This window comes from Strix aluco, chromosome 21 (assembly GCF_031877795.1).
Source record: "Strix aluco isolate bStrAlu1 chromosome 21, bStrAlu1.hap1, whole genome shotgun sequence".
In the NCBI taxonomy this organism is placed as follows: Eukaryota; Metazoa; Chordata; class Aves; order Strigiformes; family Strigidae; genus Strix; species Strix aluco.
Window position 1 is genome coordinate 14692965 of NC_133951.1, and position 25078 is coordinate 14718042.

General features: G+C 59.0%; 3 protein-coding genes across 9 annotated transcripts; all 3 read right to left on the bottom strand.

The window, feature by feature from the left end:
* Positions 1–379: 379 nt before the first annotated feature.
* On the bottom strand, positions 380–11663 carry PCYT2 (phosphate cytidylyltransferase 2, ethanolamine). Of its 3 annotated transcripts, none has more exons than XM_074847639.1 (13): positions 11587–11663; positions 10196–10284; positions 9252–9413; positions 7353–7419; positions 6774–6858; positions 6162–6206; positions 4652–4790; positions 3965–4047; positions 3713–3790; positions 3026–3091; positions 2707–2772; positions 2168–2256; positions 380–1494 (listed from the first exon to the last, which is right to left on the bottom strand). In XM_074847639.1, exons 2-13 carry the CDS (start codon positions 10275–10277, stop codon positions 1404–1406), a joined length of 1053 nt encoding a protein of 350 aa, XP_074703740.1. In that variant the 5' UTR covers positions 10278–10284; positions 11587–11663; the 3' UTR covers positions 380–1403. The 3 variants fall into 3 exon arrangements, with proteins under 3 accessions (XP_074703740.1, XP_074703739.1, XP_074703741.1); XM_074847638.1 differs by lacking the exon at positions 11587–11663 and adding an exon at positions 10750–10868; XM_074847640.1 differs by lacking the exons at positions 9252–9413; positions 11587–11663 and adding an exon at positions 10750–10868.
* On the bottom strand, positions 11024–15281 carry SIRT7 (sirtuin 7). Its single transcript, XM_074847637.1, has 10 exons — positions 15124–15281; positions 14916–15053; positions 14316–14420; positions 13287–13357; positions 13118–13190; positions 12618–12716; positions 11911–12147; positions 11587–11667; positions 11360–11466; positions 11024–11256 (listed from the first exon to the last, which is right to left on the bottom strand). Exons 1-10 carry the CDS (start codon positions 15217–15219, stop codon positions 11052–11054), a joined length of 1212 nt encoding a protein of 403 aa, XP_074703738.1. The 5' UTR covers positions 15220–15281; the 3' UTR covers positions 11024–11051.
* Positions 15282–18099: 2818 nt separating this feature from the next.
* MAFG (MAF bZIP transcription factor G) lies at positions 18100–24295 on the bottom strand. Of its 5 annotated transcripts, none has more exons than XM_074847641.1 (3): positions 24161–24295; positions 19812–19873; positions 18100–19723 (listed from the first exon to the last, which is right to left on the bottom strand). In XM_074847641.1, exons 2-3 carry the CDS (start codon positions 19845–19847, stop codon positions 19271–19273), a joined length of 489 nt encoding a protein of 162 aa, XP_074703742.1. In that variant the 5' UTR covers positions 19848–19873; positions 24161–24295; the 3' UTR covers positions 18100–19270. The 5 variants fall into 5 exon arrangements, with proteins under 5 accessions (XP_074703742.1, XP_074703746.1, XP_074703743.1 ...); XM_074847645.1 differs by lacking the exon at positions 24161–24295 and adding an exon at positions 21042–22015; XM_074847642.1 differs by lacking the exon at positions 24161–24295 and adding an exon at positions 20014–20967.
* Positions 24296–25078: the final 783 nt, after the last annotated feature.

Genomic DNA, 25078 nt, shown 5'->3' on the forward strand with positions numbered 1-25078 from the left:
GCCATTAGCAGAATTCAGTCACCTCCTCCCTTGGTACCCCCCAAACTGCTGAGACTCTTCACCTTTCCACTGCAAATTCCGCTGCAGAAACTGCAGAACATAGCAAAGACCCCCCCACACTGTCTAGTTCAATTTTCTAGTGAATTCAGGAAAAACCTCCTCCCGCAGTGAGAACAGCTTCCAGCCAGAGCAATCCCTGACCTCCTCGCCACAAACCCAACGTGCCCCAGGGCTCAGCCTGGGCTGCCCGGGGGCAACAAGCTGGTTCTCGGGCTGTAGCAGCCTCTCCCCAGCTCCTAGCAGAGCTCCAGGGAAACGCTGCTCCGACCAGGGGCCTGGCCCCTCTCTGCTACCCGGGCTCACAACCCTGAGCGCCACACACAATTCATCGACATTTTATTAATGATCAGCAACAAAAGTTTACAACAGAGAGGACAACAGAACTGGCATGGAAGGACCGTCCAGCACCGTGCGGGGAGCGGCCCAGGACACCCACCACAGCACCCTGGAATGTAAGAGGCGGAGAGGGGCTCAGCCCAGCACCCGTCCTCAAGCCCCGCGCCTCCCCCCAGGGGCACCCGCACTGCACCTCAGAAAACAGGCGTGAAACATCAGGGCCCTCCCTGCAGTAAGTGCCAGGCACACGGTGGACACCGGCAGCAGCAGGAGGGCTCCGAGCAGGGCCTGCAAGGCCTCGGGCGGAGAAACGCTTCAACCCACCAGGGAAAGCGCCGGGCCGAGGGTCCCTGCGCCCCCAGCCCCCGCCTGCTGCCTGTGCCTGGGGCAGTGAATGAGTCCCCGGCGCCGGTCACAGCGGCGAGGGGCTTCATCCAGCCAAACCCCACTGGGCTTTGGGTCTGGTGTTCGTGAACCCCGAGCACGGGGCCCGTCGGTGTCTCCAGCAACCGGCGCTCCGAGGGCCCGGTGGGAGGAACCGCAAGTGCCGCGTCCTGCCCCGGGGAGGGGGGGCCGCCCCCCACCCCCTGAAGGGCTGCTCTGGAGCACGGACGCGGGTCAGGGTGGCCGAACCTGGAGGGGCTGGGGCAGCGGCTCCACTTCCCTCCTACTAAAAGCCAGAGATGGCAGAAGGTAAAAGCACATCAACATGTTAAAATATTAGTTATAATTAAAACCGAGGGTTTTTTCTTTTGTCAGATCTCCTCAGATCTCCTCCTGGGAAAGGGGACGGGGGCTGATTAACAGAGGAAAAACTAGGCAGCAGGATCCCGACTCGTTATGTCTGTGTAATTGGTGCCAGAGGAGCAAGGACAGAAGGGGTAGGACAGCACATCCTGCGTGCCAGCAGGGGTGTCCCCGCTCTGGGGTCCCCCTCAGAGAGCTTCTGCTCCTCGAGAGCGTGAGGCTGCGGCGCTCTGCGACCCACCCGTCAGCTCAGGGCTGGCCTAGTGCTTCTCCTCCTCCAGTCTCCTCATGGCCTCCAACACCGCCAGCTCTTTTGCTTCCTTCTTCTGGTTCCTGGCTTCAAACTCCAGCCTGCATCAATCACAAAATCAGATTCTCATCCATCCACATCTCCAGTGAACTAAAAGCACCTGGAGCAGGGGAGCGCTGCCTTCTCCTGCGCTCTTTGTTCTGAGAGTACTTCAGACACCCCACTGCACCCCCAGACACCTCTTCAAGATCCAGCACCCAGAGCCTCCCACGGCTGTTTCCATCCCTCCGCAGTCCCAGGCTCCCGCACTGGTCAAACATCACTTATTTCTCCCTCTGTGGAAGACGCAGCTATTTCATGCTTGGTCCATCCTGGGACCACTTTTAGTGCCGTAATACCAAAATCAAATTTATCACTGACGTGAGCCAAGGTCACTGAAGGGCTCAGGCCTAAAAGAGCAAAGCTCTGAAAGAAGCAATATGCTTCCTCCTCAAGAATACAGCAAGGAAATGTTATCATTAATAGAGGAGGAAGAGAAATAATAAAATGTGTGGTGAAGCACATTGTGATGTAGCAGTTTAGCTGTTCCTTCTCCTGTCCAGTCCAGTGCACCCACACCTGAGCAGCCTGCCCAGGCTACGGAAGGTGAAGGACCAGGTCACTGGCTCTGTGCCTTTAGACAACCCCTTCTCTTCCTGTTTGATCCCACTAATTAGTCCTCAGACGAGCTGGACAGAACAGTACGCAACAGAACTGGGAGATAAGAAAGCCAACCTGTTCTTGATGATTCTTTGCACAATTAAATCTGTGGTGAGGTTGCTGCCACTGTCCACCAGCTGGAAAATGCCGCGTCTCTTCGGCTCCTGTGAACAGACAGAGCAGGCTCAGCTGTGGAAAACACGCGAGAGCTCCGGGTTCACAGCTCAGCAGTGAAAGCTGAGCAGAAGTCACAGCGGGTCCTGCGGGCACCCAGCCAGGCACGACACAGAACGATCTCCTGAGATGCAGAGCAAATAAATGACAAGAGCAAAGCTTCACGTATGTGGGAGCTGCCCAGGACTGGCACAGAGCACAGCATTTCTCACTCTCCCACGAAGGCATCAGAAACAGGCAAAACAAAACAATGACTAAAAGAATGGAGGTGTTGCAAGTGATTTACAGGCTCTGCTCCAAGTAGCTGCCCTCAGGGTTGGATGAAAAACAGCATCACCTGCCAAGGACGTGCCTCGGGAGCATCCTCTGCAACACAAACTCCCCCCTCAGGAACACAAAACCAGCCACGCTGCCTCTACCAACAGCAGGCAGCAGCTTACCTGGTACGGATCAGAACCGTCCTTGTCTGGCACCACCTCAGTCATCCCATGACACACAAGTGTCACCTGGAGAAGGACACAAAGTCACTGACAAGATCCAAAAGGTGAAGGGACTTTCCCTGCCACTGCACTCACTGCAGCACAGCCTGGAGATCAGCACAGATGCCCCTCCTGGGCCAGGCTTGGCAGCACATCTGGAGCCCCCCACACCCCTGCCGAGCAGGACCATCTCTCTCCTACACCCCCGTGCTTCCCTGCACCACTTTGGCCCCCTAAGGGCATCACACCTTCACGTCCATCTGTACATAGAGACTCTCACCCTGAAGTGATCCAGCAGATCGGCAGTGACAGCATAGGGGGCTCCAATCACCACTTCGGAGACATACTGGAAAAGAAACCAGGTAAAAGAGTCCCGATTTGAAAAAAAGACAAACCACAAAAAGCAACAAAAACCCCCAAACAAACCCCAAAACAGAGGCCAGCCTGCTTCCTAAACAGACTTGAGCAGGTCATCTGGTTACAGAGTCAGGAACTCGAATAAGGGAACATGGAAGTGGGTTTAGCAGCCACAGCTTCTTACACAGCATCTTTTTGTTCCACTGAAGAATATACTTTCTGGTAGTGTGCATGCAGCAAATCCAGAAGTTAACTGCTCAGGGCACACATTTCTGGGCCTCCCCACAGTTCTTTCCCAGGAATTTTCTCTCCTGTTGCAGGGAGCGAGAGTTTTGTCCCAGAACACGGCTGTCCTTGCCCAGAGCGCAGCAGCACCCCGCGAGGCACCCTGCCTTCTCCGGGCCGGCGGAACAGCTCAGCTTAACCAGGACAACCAAGGAGCCTCGTGACTCCTCCCGAGAGCAACCAGCACCTCTGGCAGCCCGAAGTAATCGGTCTTGTGCCTTCTCAGTGCACAACAAACTCGTGGAAGACTGTCGGCTCCAGGTGACCACCCAGCCCCAGGCAATTCCTGGAGCAGCGCAGAGGCACTGACCGACCCGGCACTTACCCTGCAGGCCAAGACACTGAGTGTCCTCTCGTGGATGTTCATGATGGGATAGTTCTTCCCTTTGTAGCGATTTACTTCCTAAGGCAAAGCACCAGGCACGATTAGACGCAGCAACCCCCTTCCCTCTCACTCTCTCCCCACATGAAAATCCCGTGTTGGCCCATCCCTCCCTCTCCTGCCTTCCAGCGCACAGCCCGCTTGTTTCGGGAAGAACAGGGGCCAAGCTGCCCTTTGGACAATGTTATTACAGACCTGATCAAAGTGCAGCCCAGCAATGATGTAGGGCTTCTCTGCCAGCTGGTGAACCTTCTCCAGGAAATCTACATGCCCAATATCTGTAGATTGGTTTAAGGAATTGAAGCTGACATGGAAAAGAGGGAAAGACAGAAACAGATACACTGAAAAACCACAGTGGGAGACAGGAATCCCAAGGATTTTATTTTTGCATTACTCGATGCCTACATCATAAAACAGTTGCCTCCTCCCTCCTCAGGCTTCACAGGTTCCGGGCAAAAGCCAGAAATCTTTTCAGCTCCATCTTACCCAGACTCAACTTTGCTTCCATCCAGAATTTCTACTCATTTCGGGTGTTCTGGCACAATGCCTCAACAACTGTCCCAGGGATGAAGTGTCTGCTCGATGCCCTGTGACAGCCGGTCCTCAAGAGGGACTGGAGAGCATGGAGAATACCCACCTGCCCTCCTGAAATCCTCCAACAACCACAGATCTCTCTAGAGAGGAGCTATAGCTCGTTCCTCAGTGTCCTGTGCCTAAGAAACTGCCAGTAAGAACTCCTGCCTCCCTCACATGCACATGAACAGAAAGTAAAAAATAAGGAAAAAAAAAAGAGGCAAATATCCAAGTCTGGTGCCTTAAAACATGAAAACATCAAACACAAAGACCAATGCTACTTTCTTCACAAAACAGAGTCAAGGATACGGAACAGGTCAAAGGCTCCAGCCACGTAGATGATGGTGTCTCCCGGCTGTGGTTCCTTCCCTGACGCAAACTGGATGATCTTCTGAGACGTCTGCAGGAACTGCGAGACGCCCGTCCAGGGACTGCGACCTTTTGGCCCCTGGGAAGACACACACCACAGATGTTTCCTTTTCAGGCCCCAGGAGGGGGTTTGGACAGCACGCAGAATGCAGCTGCGGGCAGTGTGCTGGCCTTAATTTGCTATCAAGCATCACAACTCTTCACAGCTTGGACTTTCTACACTCCGGGCACCAAGTATTTAAGCAATCTCACAAACGCCCTCTTTGCTCTGTCAAACCCAGTCTAAAGCGTCCCCTCAAGAGCCAGCTAAGGAGATGCTGAGAAGCAAGCTCAGGAAGGAGAAAGGCATCAGGGCAGCCTCAGATTCCCAGGATTGGCGAGGCGTACCGAGGGAGGCCACTCACAACCCACCTGTGCTCTCCTCAGGCCTCACGGCCCCTCGATCCTTTCCCCGGGCGAGGGACGCTGGGTTGGGAGGGGATCACCCACAGCTCCAGCAAGGGCCAGATCCCAGCGCCACTGGAACGAAGACGGAGCTTTATCCCCGCCACGTGGCAGCTTCCGAAACAGCCACCGAGCCACCCGCTGCGGCACCTGCTTCGCTGCCCTAAAGCTCCCTGCTCCAGCCCAGGAAGAGCAAAGCCAGCTCAGCCGGGACCAGGGCCAGCCTTAGGAAGGGCAGCATGCAGAAGGGGGGCGCAGCTGGCAGGGTCATGCAGGGTGCCTGGTGCCCAGATATTATCCCCAGATCCCAGCACCAGGAAACAGCCATGCTGGAGCAACAGGGCCCATAAAGCCTGCTCAAAAAACCCAGCGTGGTGGGGAACAAAGAGGATGATTCAGCCTGGTCAGCAGGCCCCCTCTGAGTAAAAGAGACTTACTCAAGCTGTACGTCCAGGTGCTCATTACTCAGGGACAATCCAATACCCAGGGCAAAAAAAGGGGCCGATAGCTCTTTGGTGGTAGCCCAAGACGTGGGCCGGACATGACGGCAGAGGAGCCCAGGACTGCTCTGCTGCCTGAAGACCAGGCACGTGAGTTCTGCAGGGCAGCGAGCGAGCTACGTGCCTCTACGTAAACGCTTCCCAGACCTAATGCAGCACCTCTGAAAACACCAGCACTAAAAGGAGCATCCACAGAGGCTGTCCCGAGGCTGGAACTGCAGGCACTCAGGTCCCAAAGGAAGCAGCGATCGAGAATTTACGAGCAAGCCAGAAACACAGCAAAGGCTCGTGGGTGCAGCAGCTCTGTGGCGCCGCGGAAGGACAGCTCGCTGGCCCTGTGCGGCCACACCTGCCTATTTCACTGACTGCGGGAGCTGCTTTGACATTCCTGGGGTTAGTACTACACAGCAGGGGGAAACAAGCCTGCAACACAGGCCAGAAAGCACATTTGGAATCCTCCTCAGACAGGACAACAACCAGACATTGACGACCAGAACTCACATTACCTTCCCAAAGTTGTCAGTGTGCTTCCGACAGTCCAGGTCCTCATCCTGAAGGGAGATAAAGAGACAAAATGTTTAAGCGCTCACATATGCTTGTGTGTGACAGAAGTGCTGGAAGTCCCGGCTCAGAGTGCACTCCACTGGTCCCTGGCACTGAACGCTGACAAACTAGTTAATATCTAAACCAGAGTCGTGTCCCAGCACGAATCAGATCAAACGTGTCCTTGTCTGATCCCAGCCTGGCAGCGACGGAGGCTCCTGCCCAACCTGCAGACCCGAGAGCACTGCAGACCTACGTCCTCCGTCAACCACGCAAGCCCCTAAGAGGACAGTGTCCCTCCTCCTTCCAAAGAGGCTCTGCTGGAGTTGGGATTGAAGCTTTTATCCCCCTCACACCCTTCCAAAGCAGCGTGGGCTGAGATCACACTGCGATCTCAGACGGGCTTAAGCAAACTTAAGCAGGTTGTTTTGCTGCCACTATTCATAATCAGCTTGCCAGTCCCCGCGCATCAGGGAGCCAGGCCCGGGAGCTCTACTGCCATTCGGGACAGCAAAGAGGAAAAAGCTGGCGTATGCCCTGGACTCCGAGCTCCCACCCAAAGCCCCCTGACTCACTATGTTGCTGTGGTGAGCCTTAGTCATGAGCAGCATGCGGCCAACGAGGTCGGTAGTGGACACACCTTGGGTGCGTTTGCATTCCCTGCAGGGAGACAAGCAAAGGGTAAAGCCAAAGCCACAGGAGCACGCGCCTCCTCCTCTTCCCACCATCACCCCAGGAACACCTGTGACACCTGAAAAACCCAAACCAGGGGCCGTCCTGAGAAACTCTTCCTTCTACCTGCTCTCAATATAAAGTACAGCACCAATTGCTGAGCCTCTGCATCTTCTTCACACCACAGCAACTGCTCCTAGGAGGAAAACTCACCTTGCACAGAGTTCCCGACAGAACTAACTCCCCGTGAGGCTTCAAGGCAGAACCAGCATCTGCCAGGAACAGGAAGCTCCCACCAGCCAGTCGCGAGCCTGCGACACTTCCCAGAAGCCAAAACGGTGGGAGCAGCTGAAGCTCTGACACACGTTACAGCAAAATTAGTGTGACCCGAGGATATCTGTGCTTCATCTGACTTCCCTGCAGGGCACGAACTCCCAGAAACTGCCCAAAACAGGGTAAGAAGGTAAGCAGCAGCGGGTTACCTGTATCGCCCTGCTGTCTTCACTTCCTCATAGGTATCCTTGCCATCTACCGTCAAGGTGATGTCATCTGCAGAGAGAGAAAAGCCTCAGAACTGCACCCCGAGCCTTCCTGCACAAAAGCTCTTTAGAACGACAGCAGCAGCAGCTCAGCAAGTCCAGCACATAAGACAGCCCAGAACTCCTGCATACAGGGGGGTACATCCCGCACCCCGCGGAAGTGCCAGGGGTTTGCGGGACTGCCCTATCCGTGGAGACGAGCGTGTTCCTAGACACTGAACACCGTTAGCCATCTGGTCCACTGGTTTTTAGGTAGTCCAGAAAGCACAAGCTGGTTGCCCCTGCAGTGAACCCACCAGCAGGCACAGCTGAATTATTGTCTGAATGACAGCAAACAGCTACCACCAGTCTCAGTCTTAAAAAGCACCTTAACTTCTCTAGGACTGGTTTTAGCTGTTGGTTGATGTTACAACTTCTCCAGTCAATTAAACAGTTCTCCAGCGGCCAGTTCCTCCCCTCAGCGATGGCACCTCTGCAGTGACATCACGCTACCCTCCTGCAGAGTCAGTTCTGGTTCATCTAACTCACCCTACAAAAACACCTCTCATCTACTTCTAGCAATAGTATAAAATCTTCACAAGGGAAAACCTGAGCTGGCTTTCATTTGGCACAACAGCCAGTTTACAGTGCAGGAACCGGCAGCTCACACAGTCCAGCAGCACACTGGGGGAAGCTGAAGAGTTCCAAAACCCCACACCCTCACCTCAGGGCACGGGGACACAGACGAGAACATGCTGCAAGCGCAGCCCCGCGTGCCAGGGGAGAGGCAGAAACAGCGGCTTCGCCGCCTGTCACCGTCCCAGTTAAGCTCAGCTATTTCAAAACTTATCTTCTGCACAAACACAACCTGGCAACACTGCAGCACACAAGTGTGTTCTTCAGGTAGAAGCACTGAATGATTTGGCCGAGGGGATAAACGCAGGGAAACTGGAGCAAAGGCCACGAGCACTTCTCTGCTGCCATAATCCCTCACCGAGTCCAGTAAGGGGTCACGCACCCCAAACACGTTCAGGGCAGGCAGTTCAGTTAACAAGGAATCTGACAGTTACCCTGTCCACGTGAAAAAAACGTATCAGTCTTGCAGAAGATTAATGATTTATTTACATTTAATCAAATACTTTGCTTATGGATAGCAAGTGGCTGGGACCAGATGAGGAAGGATACGTGAAATGAGTGCAAAGACTAGTCCTGATTAGACTAACAAGATACCTTCAGAGGGGTAGGGAGGAGGGGCTGAGGCCAAACGAGCACGAGCAGCAGTCCCAGGAAGGGACAGAGTACAAAAGCAAGAATGCTTCCTCAGAACACTGCTTCTCTTCAGTGACTGTAAACTGAAAAGTGTTCATAATAAGAACTAGGTCTCTGGCCACAGGGTCAGCTAAGCCCTTGAACAGCTCATCAACTGGATAAAGAGAGGAGCTTTTCAGATCTGATCTCATCCCAGGGTAAGCAGATATAAACATGACTGTATTTCTGCACTCTTACATTTTTAACGGTGTTTTTCACATTTAAGTTTTGTAAATGACTTTCCCCCATGCACAAATCTCTGCTGGTGCTAAGGGCAACCTCAGGATAATTGTCAGACAACACATTTCACCTCTGTAAGTGAAAGGGGTGTTGACACCGAGGGACCTGGCACTCTCAGGGTGCCCAGCACACAGGCACCCGTCTCCAGAGCGGCAGAGGAGCAGCCGCACTGCGCGGCGCAGGCACGACAGATCTCTGCACACGAGGAATCAGCTGGCGGCCAGAACGCCCCTTGGTTTGCAGCAGGGAAACCCAGAGCACACAAGCCCCGGAGAGCCTGTGAGAACACAGCCATCACCTCAGAGTTCCACTCACCACCATGCACACAGAAGTCACAGTTATATTTGTCCAGGGTTTCCAGTGTGGTGACATAGGGAGCTCCTGGAGCAATCTCATCCACCCACTTGATGGCTTGCACCATTTTGTACCTCTCCTCCTGCGTAAAGACAGGGGGGCCCTTGTGCTTGGCAATCTCCTCTGGGCAAGAAACAGAGAAACCCAGTTAGAAGCACGTACTACAGCTACGACACCTCTCACCTACAGGAGCCTCACTTATTTCACGGGCAGGTGAACTTCACCGAGGGCTTACACTCAGCTTGGAATGGGTTTGTGGCAGAGAAGGAAGCCCCAGCTAGATCAGATGAGATGTTAATTCAGTTGCATTTCTCAAGTGCGTAACAAGGGCCTGGAGGTTCACTCAGAAGGCAGAAGGTCTCAGTGCCTCCCATACCAGATACTTCCTACTGGGGGGACCACCTGGGCCTCCTAAGAGCCCCCAAGGGGAAACTCCCCTTCTGAGTAACAGCTTCACGCTACGCGTGGTTCGTGCTAGAGAACACGCATCCATAAAGCAATTTAAAATCCACCTTCACACGCAAGAACTAGTTCCTGGCACTTAACTCCCAGACGGGCTTGAAACGAGTTTTCTCCACACAGCAATGGTTTGGAGTATCAGTTCGGCAGTTTGTACCGGCAAGCCCAGACTGATTTTCAACTGGTTCAGCTGTTTTTACAGCGCAGAATACAGGTGACCCCTGAGCGAAGCCTGGGAGCTCTGAACTGCCTGACCCCGGCTGCAGAGGCGTGAGCGGGGTAACTGCGCTCCCTTCCCGGGGGGACACTTCTCCTCTGGAGGCTGCCGGTCCTCGAGGAGCCGCAGGAAGGAGCCCGCTCTGTACCGGGGCCTCCGTCCCTCGGGGCCGGCGCTGCTGGGCGATTCTGGGGGCAGCTTGAGGTGAAAGGCCGAGGAACCCTCTTACCATCCGTGTGGACTCCAACGATCAGGTAATCCCCCATGGCCCGAGCCTGGCGGAGCTGGTTCGAGTGCCCGTAGTGCACCATGTCGTAGCTGGAAAGACAACGGCGCCGGTTGAGGCCGGGGCCGCGCTGGGCTGGGACGCCGCGGGAGGTGACCTTCCCCCGCCCCGCAGGTTAAAGTCTCTCCGTTACCGTGCGGGGTCGCCGCCTCCACAGCGGCTACGCGGGCTCAGACGGCACCACCCGCCCCACCGCAACCAACTGCCCGCCCGCGGCCGGGGAGCGCGGCGCCGGCCCAGCCGGGACCCTCCCCGGCACTTACCGGCTGCCGCTCCGGACGGCCCCGCCGGCGAACGCGGCCCGGCCCGGCCCAGCGGCTTCGCCAAGGCCCGTGCGGCGGAGCCGTCCCGTCCCGCTGCCGCCCGCCCCGGGGCCCGGCCCGCCGCCGCGGTGACAGAGGAGCCGGAGGCACCAGCGCAGCCAACTCGGTTTATTTCTCCGGGCGACGCGACGCGACAGCCCGCCCGGCCCCGCCGCCCGGCCCGGCCCCACTCACCAGCCGTCGCACCAGACGCGCACGGGCCGGTTCGCCGCCGCGGGGCCGCCGCCGCTGCCCGCCGCCCCGTTGCGCAGCATGGCCGCGCTGTCACCGGCGCCGCCACCCGCCCCGCCCCCGCCGCCATCTTGGGGCGCGTCCCCGCCGCCCGCCAAGCCCCGCCCCCGCCGCCATCTTGGGGCGCGTCCCCGCCGCCCGCCAAGCCCCGCCCCCGCCGCCATCTTGGGGCGCGTCCCCGCCGCCCGCCAAGCCCCGCCCCCGCCGCCATCTTGGGGCGCGTCCCCGCCGCTCCCCGCCCGCCCTCAGTTGCTCTTCCTGCGCCGGGCGCCCTTGGCGCAGCCGCGGCCCAACCACCCGCCGGGGCGAACGGGCGGCTCCTCCCGCGGCGGCGGCTCCTCCCGCGGCGGCGGCTCGGCGCCCGGCGGCGGGGCCACCGGCTTCCGCGAGTGCGTGCCTTCCTCCCCGGGGCGCAGCGGCTCGGCCAGCGCGAAGATGGGGTCCCGCGCCCTGCGGAGGGAAGGGCAGGCGTGGGCGCGCTGCCGGGGCGGGGGGGGGGGACGACCCCGGGCTGACGGGGGGACCCCGGGCCGGGTCCCGGGCCGCTGCTCACCGGTCGTAGCGCGGGATCTCCAGGCCCAGCTCCGCCATCAGCAGCTGCATGACGTCGTCGCAGCGGCCGTGCAGCTTCAGGGCAGCCAGGTCGTCCTTGGGGGTCCACTGCAGGAGTGACACCAGACCCGCTGCTGCCGGGGGGGAGCCCTGCCCGCTGCCGGGGGGGAGCCCTGCCCGCTCACACCAGCGCCCGCTCAGCCCAAACCCAGCGCAAAAGGCTCTCACCTGCAGGTTGACGATATAGAGCTTTGGACGACGAGTGGGGGGCTTGCTCATGCACCAAAGACGTGGGTATTTTTTCAAAACCTGCCACAAAAGAGAGATTATCAGTACAGCCAAAGGCACGCGTAACTGTGAACCGTATCAGCGAGAGGAAAAGGAATGTATTACCAGGAGGGGAAAGAGGGAGGAAGAGAGACTATCACAGATGGTGGGCGAATCCTGACACCAGAGTTTACAGTTGTCTGTTTGGGAGGAGACTGCTCAGCACCAAGGTGTATCACCAAGAGGGAATGCTGCTAACAATCTTCACCGAGTCTCTAAAGTTACCTTTAAGCTGGAACCCAGACAAAGAATCACATCTGCTTTGCTTGCAGCTTCTGTTGCTGCTTCCCAGTTCAGGGGCTGTCTCAACGTCCCCTTCTCCCCAAAGTGGACGATTGTATCTCTCAACTGTGCCCCACACTTGTGGCACATCCTGCCAGTGTGATGCCTGTGCAGGGCTGTGCGCTCTGTCACATCAAATACTCGCACGTACTCTCTGTTGGGTGTACAGGAAGTGCAGACCTGGTGCAGGATGAAAGCAAAAAACCTGTTACATCATTAGCATCTAACCCACGAGAGGCCAGGAGCCAGCCACTTCCCTCGGAAGAAAAGCACTTTTGGGGAATGATAAATTGGAGGCAGTAGAAGGGATCATCAGGGATCAGATGCTAACTGGGAAAAGTTTGGAAAACCTCAACTAGCAAGTGGAATTACAGGGAGCCTGTTGGCTGTGCGATAGGAGGGATTTCAGAGAAGCTCTGAGGAGGAGTAGTTAGAAGCAGAAGGCTCTAGCAAGCACAGAGAAAAAGCTACAGAGTTGTACTGAACACTTGGTTTTGGTGCTTGCTAACTAGTTCACCCCAAACCTGATGGCCTGAAGATACAAACTAAGCAGAGGCTATCCCTTGTACTATCTTCTTGAGCTAGTGGTAGATAGTTTATCTTCCTGTGAGGCCACTGGACAACTGCTTTATCCTGTTCTAGCCACTCACCTCTATGTACATGTTTCCATGAAGCTCAGATATTGCTGCCTGGGGGAGCCCACTCCGCAGGTGCAGCCCATCACAGTTTTGAGACACCACATGCTGCACCTTGAAGAGAGTAAAACACTGAGCTAACACACATGCAGACGACTCTGTGTGTCTCAACACACACCAAATAGCCCCACACCAACAGAAGAAAAGCATGGAGAACAGACAAAAGCTGAATGAGAAGACTCATCCTGCTAAGCAGAGCTCTACTAGGTCTGGCTGACTTTGTGGCCAGGTCCCCAAACCAGCCTCACCAGGAGGCAAATACAAGGCACCATGGGAAGAACTGCCAGAGCTACAGCCTGTAGCGAGCCTAACGACGACTCGGCTGTACGTGAACAGGTGCTTTTTCCTACATGGATATCTAGCCATGAAGCAACCTCATGAAAAGCTTTTTTCCCCCGTTGGGTTTTATTTATCACTTAGAGGAACACAAGTGAGGTGCGAAAAGAAAATCTTACCAGGTTGTGCTTGTGTAGGCAGGCAATGCTCATATGGGTGAGTGTGGGCTCTGCCTCACTCAGATCTGTAGCCCTGAGAAGAAGCAAGGAGAAAAAGGAAAAAAAAAGTTGTAATTGCCATTAATCTCTCTTTCAATATCATCTTTCTGCTAAGAAATTGTCTCCTTACCTGATGCTCCTTCCCTTCTGCAGCAACGTCCATATGCCATTAGGGCCTCTGTAGTCCGGGATCGAGGCTGCCTGTGTCATCAGGAGAGAAAAAATGAGGCCTGACGGGGGCGTTCACAGCTCCTGTCCACATCATCAGCCCGGTCTCACCCAGGACAACCAGACCCACTTCATCCACAGGTGCCTTTTCATTCACTCCCAGTTTTCTAGCGCAGTGGTTCCCTAATCGCAGGAAAACCTTTTTTTCATGTGTTTTCTCTCTCTCCACCATCTCTTCTCCTACCTTACAGCTCTCATTTTCACCTCCAGTATTTATTTTCTCCAATTCTACCATTATGGAATCCCTCTGGAACTCTTTTTGACCCTTGGTACTTCCACTTCCCTACACAGAACTCGATTCTTGAACCTTTCCTTATTTTCACTGGACTCTGATTCCTGGTACCTTGCACTCAGCATTCTTGAGCAAAAATTTGTGTTACATTAGCACTTGTGCACCCTGCCCAGAATCCTGCTCCACATCAGCAAAGACTGTAGAAAAGGGAAATAGAAATAAGGTTCCCATCTCAGAGCTCAGACAAAGGTGACGTGTGACACATTAGAAGAGGCAGAACCAGATTTCCACTCTCCCAATAGAGGCCACTGAAACCAACCACTTCTTAAACCGCCATTTTTAAGTTCTGATAACCACCAGCTATTCCTACTTGTCCATTAACGCTGACAGCATTAATTAGCTAACTTGTTTTTAGGTTTTACACCACAAGTAGTTGAAAAGACTTGAATGAAGCAAGACTAGCGATCTTCTCATTTAAGAAGCACTTTCTTCACACGGTCACATAGGTGACGCGGAATCTCTCGGGCAGCGGGCACAACCCCAAGATGCGAACTAGCAAACGTGCTGGTCACGGTTTGCAGCGTGGCAGCGTTAGCACTGCCTCCCAGGCTCGTAACGCGTCACGCAGTCATTTGGAAACCATCAAAAAAGTCCAAACAACATTGCAACACTCCTGAAGGAGCTCCCAAAGCATCCTACCGTACTGATCCCGGCTCCTGTGTAGATGACAAGGTGCTTGGCATTCCGGACGGCAGCAGCCAGCTCAGTAGCTTTTCTCTTTAACTCCTCCGGTTCGTCACAAACCTAGAAAATACAACTGAGCAAGTTCACGTGTTTCTCCGATACAGCGCGTCACTGCGTCGGAAGGAGCAGGGAGCTCCCTGGAAGTTTTCGTAGGGGCCTAGCCAAGCCAGAAAGAGCAACGCAAACGTTATGAGGGCGGCTTCTAAATAAAAGAACGTGTCTGTTGTCCAGGGAAGATCAGGGGAAAAAGCCTCGCGGGTACAGCAGGTGCAGACCCACCCTCCCGAGAGACGCGCCCACACAGCACAGGCGCAGCGAGCCCCGAGCCTGGCAGCCGCCGAAAGTGCGACTGAGGCGGAGACAAACCGCGGGCAGACACGGGCGGGCCGCACGCCCGGCGGGGGCCGCAGGCGTTCCCGGTAACGCGGCACCGCGGCTCTCCCCCGAGGCCCGCCGCAGCTCCAGAGCTCCCCCCGCCGCAGCCCCGCCCGGAGCGCCGGGCTCCTCTCCCCGCCCGCGGGCCGAGGCCGGGCCCGCCGCTCCTCCGCCGCCCACCTCCTCCTGCCGCCGGCGCAGCCGCTCTCGCCGCTTGCGGCGCCGCTCCAGCTCCCTGACGATGTCCTCGCTCTCGCTCAGCGCCTGGCACTCCTCGGGGCTCCGCTCCGCCGGCGGCTTCCTCCAGATGCGGGACACCTGCCCGGCACACACGGGCGGTCACGGCGGCCCGCGGCAGCGGGGGGGGCCGGGCCGGGCCGCGCCGTACCTGTCTCCGCCGGTCCCGCTGCTCCTCCTGCTGAAGGATCTCGGCGCGCGCCGCCGCCTTCCGCTCCGAGCGGCTGAGGCTGCCGCCGGCCGCCATCGCCCGGAAGCGCCCCGCTTCCGCTGCCGGCGCCGCGTCCCGGCGGCCGCTTCCGCCGGGCGGCCAGAGCGGCCGCGCGCCCCTTCCGGCGGCGCCGCCCCGGGTGCAGCAGCGCCCCCCCGCGCCGCGGCGGACCGCGCCCCAAGGAAGCGCCAGGCGGCGGCTGTTTGAAAGCGGTTTATTGTCACGTACAAAACAGCGGCGGCCGCGGCCGCGGACGGACACTCTGTACAGCAATAAATAACGCCCGCCCGCCCGCCGCCCCGGGCAATAACTTACCAATAAATACGGCCGCCCGCCCCGCCCAGCCCCCGCGGCCCCGGGCCGGGACAGGCCCTGCAGCGCGACGGCCCCGGCCCGCGCAGGACGGGCCCTCGCCGGAGCCCCCGGCAGCCGCGGGGCTGGGGGGGGGGGGCTGAGAGCCCGCCGGGAGCCCCCCGGGGCGAGCCTACGGGCAGCCGCCAGCAGCCCCGGCCTCCCCCCGCCGCCGGCGGGCGGGCAGGCCCGAGCCGGGGCACGGGGACGGAGCGTCGGCCGCGGCCAGGACAAACCGCCCCGTCCGGCCGCAGCCCGGCCCCTCGCTCCGTCCGGAGAGCGACCCCCGCCGAGGCTGCGCGGGGCGGGAGGAACTTTACACAATTCACCACAAGATACACAAATCCCCGGGCGGCGGCGCGGGGGCAACACTCCCGGGGTCGCTCTGCGGACAGGCCGGGGCTGGGCCCCTCCCCGACCACCGCAGTGACGGCACCAGGGAAAGGAGAAAGAAAACACGACACCCTTCACAGCAGGAAACCAAACGGACGAGCACCTCAGGAACAAGAACTGTCACACTCCAGAACGCTATATACGAGAGAGGGGTCAGCGGGACGGCTCGGGCAGGGCCGCCTGGCACGGGCGCGGGGAGCCGGCGGGAGGGGACCGGGTCCCCCGGGGCAGGACGGGAGACTCCTCGACACTGCAGAAATACGTCACTTGGGGTCCAACACTTCACCGCGAACAAAACCAAAACCAGCGCGTAGCAGAGGGAAGCAGCACTCACAAGGGGACCGCGTCCCTGCCGACACCCAGCTTGTTTATCACACGGGCACAGCTTTGCCCCCGCTCCCCCCTACATGACGTGCCCTCATCGAACAGGCTCGGCCACTTGGAGCAGGCTGGGGCCACAAACTAGCAAACAACACAGGGGAGGAGAAACGACGGCGTTAACGTCTGGTGGAGCCAGTGCTGCCGCCTGCTCTGTCCTCCTGACTCGCAGTCTCACTCCGAAGCAGCAGTCTCTTACCGGCAGGCCGGGAAAGGCACGGACGTTCCTCGCCACAGAGCACAACTGCAGCAAGTTCACCGTGGCTGCAGGATCGCCCGTCACCGCCTGCTCTGTTGACGGGGCCCTCCTCACGCCACAGACGCCAGCCCCAGGAGCTCAGTTCCTAACCAGCCCCACACACAAAACCTCGGGTCCTCGCCCTGCCGAGGTCAGGCCTCCAGCTGGGCTCAGAATGGTGTTTGAGCCAGGTTCGATCTCAGGCTGGCTCCAGAGGGACAGGGTTGGTACTGACACCCCAAGCCAACTGGAGGTGTCCGTGTTTTGGAACATCTCACCTCTTCCAGGCACCACGTCACTGCTGGAAGACAGAGGTTAGAGCCCAGAGCTCTGTGCCGAGCGCTGCTCAGTGCGTGGCCTGAACGGCTGGGAAGCCGCAGGTCGGACACTTCAGCTCAGAGAAATCCCAAGGCTGGATGGGGAAGCCTGGAGGCAATGTTCTAACCTGCTCCTCGTTCAAGTTCACTGGGAAAAGCATCCCAAACAGCTTCTCTCTAAACTCCCAATCAATCAGAGCAAAGCTAATCTCCCGCTCCAGCAGAAAATCCCCACCAACAATCTGCTTCTCTCCTGCCACGTTCCAACTTTTGTCAGATTTACCTGCTCCTCAGCCCCGAGGACAGCAGTACCAGTTCAGCTACATGAGAAAGACACCCCCAGCACCCACCCAGCACGGTGAACCACACCTCCCCGCAAGACTGCAGTTTCACTTGGGCCATCCTGGTCTGTCCTCTCCGCTCAGGAGACTTTCTGCAGCCAGGAGGCCACATGGACTTCACCCCCACGTCCTGCTTCTCTAAAACAACTCAGTAATCAGCTCAAATCTTTGGGGAGGGGAGAGGGGGATCAAAGTGTTTGTGGAAATGGAGCCTGGCCACAAATAGCTTCTCAGCTGTGCCACACAGCTGTAAGTCTAAGCACTCTTCCAACACCCACAGACAGAAGCTGCACCAGGAAAGACAGCAACCATGCCACAGCTTAATTTCCAGTAATATGCAGACACTCAGGACTAGCGCTGGTCCCACACTGCCGGCAGACTTGCCCCTCTTGTCAGAGGAGCCGCAAGAGCAACACAAGTTGTGACCACAGGATCCAATTCCAGAGTTAAATCCCATCCGTCTCCTCCTAAACTCGGACAATTCTCCCTTGCGTTACTTCTCTACCAGCCTTGCTGGAGGAGGGGAAGCGCAGCGTCTTCCCCGTTCAGGCAACCGCGTTACCTGGTGTCCGCGGCTCGGCAAGAGCCCCGAGCCGCTCTCTCGCAGCACACCGCCGCAGGGACGCGCTCTCCGGGCAGGCACCGCTACTGCCTTGCACCAGCCACTCATCTTTGCCTTCAGGGACAGCAGCGCCTTTGCCTGCGTGCCAGAGTCCTTCTGGAGAATTTGGAGAGATTCCAACTCAATCTCTCGGTCGAGCTTAGGGAAAATGACGGCAGTATGAAACGACAGCAGACGGCAAAGGCAGCCACGGGCACCACCACACCACAGCGCCACACGAGAGCTCCGGGAGCACAGAGAGCGCAACACAAGGGGACACAACGGAAGCCAGCAAAGTCGAGAATAAGTCACTTTTGGTACAATTGCAAAAAGATATCAAACAGGACTTGCCTCTTTTTTTGTCTTTTTCTAAGTTTTATAAATAAAGTCTGATAACTCTTTATAAAAACTAACCTCAGAGCCACAAACAGTTTGCGGGAGGTTCATGAGAAACTTTAAAATTATTTATTTATTAACTTTTAACTAGCAAAGTCTCCGAGAATATTTCCCCATTCATATGGTCAAATATTCTCGCCCTCTCAGATAAAAAAGCTGACTATAAATACGCTCTCTCTTCTGTCTGATTTTAATTTTAAACTTAGATAATTTAATAATTCTTAAAATGATGTTTCTCTCTTTAAATAAAGGGCTATTTAACCACATAAACTGGTCGTGTAAACCATCACACTAGAGACACTTGATACCCTCAAAACACGGGAACAACTAGTGATTTTGGTCTTGTTCAGTGCAACACATTAGGCACAAAACCGGCCTGCAGTCGAGACGGTACCTTCCCTCCCTCCCTCCCTCCCCCGGGGCGCTGGGCCCCCGCAGGGGCCCTGTCCCGGCGCCCTCCCCGTGGCTGGGGCAGGGGCAGCATCGTCTTTCCCACCACTGCTAGTTCACACGGCTCACGCGACGGACGTCTGAAGGGAACCCACTGCTCGGGCACAGAGGCACACCTAGAGAGGAAAAAAAACCTACCACACAGAACACCCCAACTGCAACTACGGGCACCAAAGGAGACAAAAGCAGCAGGTTCAGGCACCTGGCAGTCAGGCGCCGAGATGCACCACCTCGAAGAGTAATGAAATAAAGCCTTTGGAAGTGACTGATAATTAGGGTTCCTGGCCCCCAGGAAGAAAGCCTCCCTCCGGACCGTCCCCAAGCCCTTCCGTCGCCCTGCCATCGGCCACGCTGCACAGACTTTCTTTGGCTAGAAAACCAAGATCTCACAGTCTGTCCCAAGGGCGCCCGAGGGCTACAGACCGCACAGGACAAGGGACGCACCACCACTGCTCATACCAATCTGGACACAACAAAATAAAACTGGAGTGATCAGCAGGCCAGTCCTGGGCCAAGTAGAAAGAACCCGGACCCATGTGGGGAGGGTTTGTGCTTTGGGGATTCCAGGCTGGTTTTGTGCCTAATTGCCCTGCACAGACAAGCTCAGGCAACACTCGCTTCACTAAGACCGGGCGTCCGTTTTGGATTTCACTATTGTGATGACACTAGTAGTAGCAACCTTGCCAGGGACGAGGGGGCCCATACTGGAGGTGAGAGGCCCCCGCGCGGGGGTCACAGGGCTCCGGGCCACGGTTCTGGCGAAGTTCTGCAGAGCCTCATATTTGGAGCGGAGAGCATCGAGTTCCATTTTCATGCTGGCGTTCTCGGACGCCAGCTTCTCCACTTCTTGCTGCAGCTCCGCCTTCTGCTTCTCCAGTTCCTCCTTCTGGGTAACACGCTTGACTCTGCAGCTGGCCGCGTAGCCCCGGTTCTTCAGCGTGCGCCGACGCTGCTTCAGCTGGATGATCTCCTCCTTTGACAGGCCCCGTAGATGCTGGTTCAGCTCCCGCACAGACATGGTCACCAGCTCCTCATCTGTCAGGCTGGTCCCATTCTCACCTGGCTCCCGCTTCACCTGGAAGAGAAGGCAGCCGGCGCTCGTGAACCCCGGAGCAGACGCCTGCACCCGCCACCTGCAGCCCCTTCCTCCGCCGCCGCGTTACCTTCAAGGCCTTGTTTCCTTTGTTGGGGGTCGTCATAACACGACAGCCTCGTCAATCAGGTTCTGGAAGGGAAGGAAGGGCAGGTCAGCCCCCAGGACGCAGCAGCACCTGCGGCAGGGTCCAGCAGCAGCGCCCCGCGCCGCTGCACATCCCACCCCCCCTCGGGCGACCCTCGACCAGCACCCGACCGAGCTGCGCTCACAGGCGGCAGAAACCGCTGCCCCTCCACACCCCTGCTCCCACGGAGACTTTATGGCAGTGCTGGGGTTTTTTTTGCTTGGGGTGGGGGAAATTAAAAAACTAGGAGGAGTCAGAATACACGGAAGCCACATTTTTAAAAATAGCCTGGCAGGCAGCGGGCTGGGTCCAGAGCACGGCTGCTCCGGGCCAGTCATGCTGACTCAGCACGCCGGCACTCGGCGCCTCTTGCTCCCATCCCAGCCTCATCCTCGTCACTCCCAGGCAGAGGAAGGCAGCTGGCCGCTCCGACACTCCCCAGGACAGGGGTCCCACCACATTCTAGGTGCCCCTGAGGACGCAACCGGTGCAGTTCAGGAACAACCCTGGGCAAGGAGCGCAGGGGAAGCCTCTGCCTCCACGACAGGCCTCAGCGGGCACCCTGCAGGGCAGGAAAACACCGCGGCCGCGCTCACGCCCCCCCAGACTTTTTCTGCTTCCCGGGAGAGCTCGCACATCCAGGTTCAAGTCAGAGTTCTGCACCCAACCTTTCCCAAGGAACTGAAGGACAACCTGACACTGCAGCACGAGGAAGCGTTTGGGCACACTGGAACCATCACAGATTTGGGCTGATGCTTCCGCAGCCTTCACCTGTCCCAGCCACACAAAGCTGACCCCGGCTGAAGCTCTTCTGTGAGAAAGTCCCTGTTGGTCCCTGGCAACGCCAGGGCCCAGAACCACCTTCTCCCCCCCTTACTCTCAGAGCCAAGGTATGCTCGTAAGAGAACAGATAAAGGGTGGCCAAAACCAGAGAGCAGACCCCTTCGCTGCCACAGAAGACATCAGAACTGTTGAGAGCAATCCCCAGGCCTGGTTTTACAGTGCCTCATACCCAAGCTCCTGTTCCTGTCCCTATGTCCCTTCTTCCCTCAGGCTTTAGTTCAGAGGGCTACTACACTGCCCAGGTATTACTGGACAGACACAGCTGTGCCTCAAACCACACACCTCCTCCTTAAGGGAGGCAAGTGCTCCCATGCAGTGCAGTCCCAGTACCTTTTGTCTCTTCAGGGCCAAACAGTCAACAACAATTTTGTTTGTTACTGCTTTGCTAAATGCAAGAGGCACTGATGTACAGTTATAGCCAAGAACCAGATGCACAAGTCAGCAAATATGAATTTATGCTCCTGTAGCAGCTGTGGCGCAGGCTCCCTGCAATGCATCTACCACCTCCTGGAGGTGAACGGGGTCAGCATTCCCCAGGACACCGGCAGAGACGTTCCCGAAGCCTCCAGCCTGCCAGGAGGGAGGTCATTTATACCCAGAGGACAATGCTCCTTCCAACGAGATGTCTGCTACAACCTGACAGTGCTGGTGAAGAAAGGGTCACACTGCTGTCCAAGGAAGGTAGCTGCAGTGAAGCGGGCTAACACAGGACGGACAGCAGACAAACAACTGCTTCATAAAATCAATTCTTCACTCTTTCCCATACTGTTATTTCTTCCCTCTGCTCCTGCTCAGCAAACAACATGGCTGCTGGGAAAACAGGAGAAGGAAGGGAGTATCTGGGGAGACCAACGTCACCCCCACAGCACCTCTCTGCACTGTCCTCCGGTGAGCGTAAGGAGCCAAGGGCAGGCACGGTCAGTGGGACCACAGAAATGTGTTTGCCTCGTGACACTGAAGAATTTCCAGCTGCCTGACAAGTGCTCAAGCTTCCTTCACCACAGCAGAGCTGAAATAAAACAAACAAGGCAACAAAGGTGCTGCCTCAGGCAGGTGCTGGGGAGGCTCCTCGGGGCAGGGGCACTGGCACAGCCCGGACCCTGCACTGACTCCTTCCTGCCTTCGCACCAGGACTTCTGCCAGAGCTGAGGCGGGGCAAGAGCGCTGCCAGCAGACAGAAGGGGCTGGTCCCAGTCCCTCACAACAGCAAGTTAACTTTTCTCGAACTTCTAAGAGCCACAAGCATTTCCACCCAGAGGTCCAACCCCCTCAGGCAGAAGCCTCCCACAACAGCCATCGAAGCTGTAATGGGATGGTCCCCAAAAGCACCTGGTGATCCCACCTCTCCTCATCCCCCTTCCCAGGGGGATCAAAACGAGACGCAGCAATACACAAGTCAGTCAGCAGAACGGGAAAAACAACCCAGAGACTAGTCGGCTATTTGCTGGGTCCCATTTGAAGGATCAGAAACGGGGCTGTTCGGCAGCTCGCGGAGAGGACACCCGGAGAATTGGCACCAAGACAGAGACCAAACTTGGCCCAACTCTCCAGACTGCTGATTGCTCAGCTTTTGATAGCTTCCTGAAGAAAGATCACACTGAAAAGTGCCAAACGCGATGACTGCAATGAAGAAAATGCAGCCTCAACACATTTCCCCAGAGCTCGAAAGGCCTGAACTCAGCACAAGCGCAGCCAATTCTCTCCTCAGCTCAAAGGCAGCACAAGGGAGCTGACAGCACCGCGCATGATTCAACGCGGGCCCCATTCTCCACATTCCTGATCGCAGAACCGTGCCACGAGCCCCGTGTAAACATGGTGACGTCACCCGTTCCAGCGCTGGCTGGCCTGGAGACAGCGCCGGGAGGGAAGGAGGGAGGGAGGCCGAGGAAGGGGCTGAGCCCCACGACAGGCTCTGCAGCACCGGGCGGGCAGAGGAGCGGGTTTGCCGGCTGCGGTCAGACACACCGCACGGGCTCTCTCTCCCCCGGTGTGGATTTCATACTCCGTTTATTTGCTTTCCTGTGAATTCGCTCACAGGGCCCTCCCAGGGATCCAGACAAACGGGTTGACTCCCCCAATCACATCGGAAGTAGGGACAGTGCCTCTCCTGTGCCCCCCCCCCGACCCCCGGGAGACCCTGGCGAGCTCACACCCAACCCAGGGCACCCCAACAGCAGTCCTTCCCCCAAGGAACGTGCCCACCCAGCCGGTGTTAACTGCTTGATAAAGGGAAGAGCCGGCTCTCGGGGACCCCTTCAGCCTCCCGGTAGCGCCTTCCTCTGACCGCACAGCTCGAACGTCTGCCCTGGGCAGCCGGAGACACCCCCGGCTCCGGCCGGCAAAACCCCCGGGCAGACAGACAGATCCCCCCGGGCAGACAGACCCCCCGACGCTCCGTGTCGGTCAGGCGTTGCCGCCTGCTCCTCAGTCCCCCGGAGAGGCTCGTCTCCCACCGCAGCGGGAACCCGCTCGGCTCCGAGGCCGCTGCGGCGCCGAGCACCGAGCAGCCCCACAGCCCCCTCCCTGCGCCCACCAGGCACCGGGGGCTCCGGTGGGGCCGCAGCCCCCTACGGAACAGGCGCCCGAACCTCGGGGCCGCGTCCCCTCGGCCGCCAGCTCTCCCAGCCGGCACCGGCCGCGCGGAGGTGATGGCAGCGGGGACCGGGGGTTTTCCCACTCGCGGCCGAGCCTCCGCGCGAGGAAACGAGCGACACCGTCGTGGCTCGTCGCCCTCTCGGACCGCCGCCTCCTCTCCTCAGGAGGGAGATCACCGAGCGAGAGCAAAGCCCGCGGCGTGAGCCGGGCGGGGCGGCCGGTCGCTGAGGATCCCTCCCGGGGCCGCCGGGGCCCTCGCACCAGCGCCGCCACCGCCCCCCGCGGGAGCCCGGGGCCCCGCCGCGGGCCGGGCCGCGGCCACCGCGGGGCTGCGGGGCGGGGGAGCGGACACGCTGAGCGCCCGAGGAGCACGGAGGGGCCGACCCGGCCCGGGGCGGGGGGGGGGGGGGGGGGGGGGGGCAGCCGGTTCTTAGGGCGCCCGGGGCCGGCGGCCGCCACGGGCGGGAGGGGCGGGGCGGGACGCGCCCGTGGTGGCCGCTGGCGGCCCCCGGAGGCGGCGGGCGGGGCCGGGGACAGGCCGGCGGCCCCGCGCACCTGTTGCTCGGCCGCGGGGCGGGGGACCGGGCGGGGCGGCGGAGAGGGGCGGGCGGCGCGACGGGCGGCGCCGGGGCGGCCGCGGCCCCGGAAGCCCTGCCGTGAGTCAGCGGCGGCGGCGGCCCCGCGCGGCACCCGCCGCCCCCCGCCGCCATCCCGGGCCCACCGCGCCCGCCCCGCCCCGGCCCGCCCCCGGGGACCGGCCCGCCGCCCCGCCCCGCCCGGTGCCAGGGCCGCGCCCGCCGCCCAGGCCGCGCCCGCCCCCGCCCGCCGCCGGCGCCGCCGCCGGAGCCGCTCACCTGCTGCCGGGGCCGCCGGGGCCGGGCCGGGCGGGGAGGCCGCGCTGGGAGGGACCGGGACGCCGCGAGCCGCCGCCGCCGCCGCTCACGGACGCGTCACGTGATGTTTGGGTCACGTGGCTCCATTCATGAAGCGCCCGGCGCAACCGCCCCGGGCCTTAAGGGGGACGCGCGTTTCTGTCGGAGGCGGCGCCTTAAAGGGGAGGAGGCGGCGGCAGGAGGAGCTTCCCCCGCCCCGGCCGGTGCCGCCTCCCCCCGCCCGGTGTCTCGGCGGCGAGGGGTTTTCCGGCACCGGCGGCCGCAGCAGCCGCGTCCCGCGGACTCGCCCCCGCGCGTGAGCGGTGCCCAGCGGGGAGGAGCCGCGCAGCAGGAGCGGGGGACGCTGCGACCCCCGGGGGCGACCCCCCGTTCCGCGTCCTTCGTCCTAACCGGGCCCCGGGGCAGGGCGGAGCGCGGCCGCCGGCCCCGCACGGGCGGCCCCACGCTCCCCGCAGCCGCCCTTTGCTGCGCCCGCGGCTCCTCAGCGCCGCTGAACCTGCACGGGGGAGCAGGGAAGTCCCCACCGAAAATGCCGACTCGAGGAAGGGGCTGTGCAGCAGCTCCCCGGGCACTGGTGGCACGGCTGAGGCAAGCCCTGGCTAATAAAGACGGGGACTGGCTCCTCTGCTGCGAACGGCTCTCCCAGACCCCGCCCGGCTCGCTCCCGTTCGCTTCCAGCTGTTCCCTCTGGCTGCGTGTCCCTAACACAGGGACACCCCCACCTACCGCACTTACCGCCGAGCTACGAGCAAAGCGGGGCTGAGAGGCCACCAGCGAAGGGCAAGGGACACGTGGGAGGCGCAACGGGGCCTGCAGGAGTTAAGGCCAGGCATGGAGAAAGCCTGTTCCCAGGGAGGAGGTGGTCTGGGCCCGGGCGTT

Bases quoted from the DNA above. Each gene is read 5' to 3' on its own strand.
- SIRT7 (XM_074847637.1), bottom strand. From the start codon at position 15,219: ATGGCGGCCGGCGGCAGCCTCAGCCGCTCGGAGCGGAAGGCGGCGGCG. The intron at 14,421-14,915 runs GTGGGCGGCGGA...TGTATTTTCTAG, and splicing joins TGCGCCGGCGGCAGGAGGAG to GTTTGTGACGAACCGGAGGA. The intron at 11,668-11,910 runs GTAACTTTAGAG...CTTTTGTGGCAG, and splicing joins GTCTGGGTTCCAGCTTAAAG to GTTTTGAAAAAATACCCACG.
- PCYT2 (XM_074847638.1), bottom strand. From the start codon at position 10,829: ATGCTGCGCAACGGGGCGGCGGGCAGCGGCGGCGGCCCCGCGGCGGCG. The intron at 3,791-3,964 runs GTCTGTAATAAC...GCTTTGCCTTAG, and splicing joins CTGGGCTGCACTTTGATCAG to GAAGTAAATCGCTACAAAGG. The intron at 2,257-2,706 runs GTAAGCTGCTGC...GTCTGTTCACAG, and splicing joins ACGGTTCTGATCCGTACCAG to GAGCCGAAGAGACGCGGCAT.
- MAFG (XM_074847641.1), bottom strand. From the start codon at position 19,847: ATGACGACCCCCAACAAAGGAAACAAGGCCTTGAAG. The intron at 19,724-19,811 runs GTAACGCGGCGG...CTTCTCTTCCAG, and splicing joins AAGGAAACAAGGCCTTGAAG to GTGAAGCGGGAGCCAGGTGA.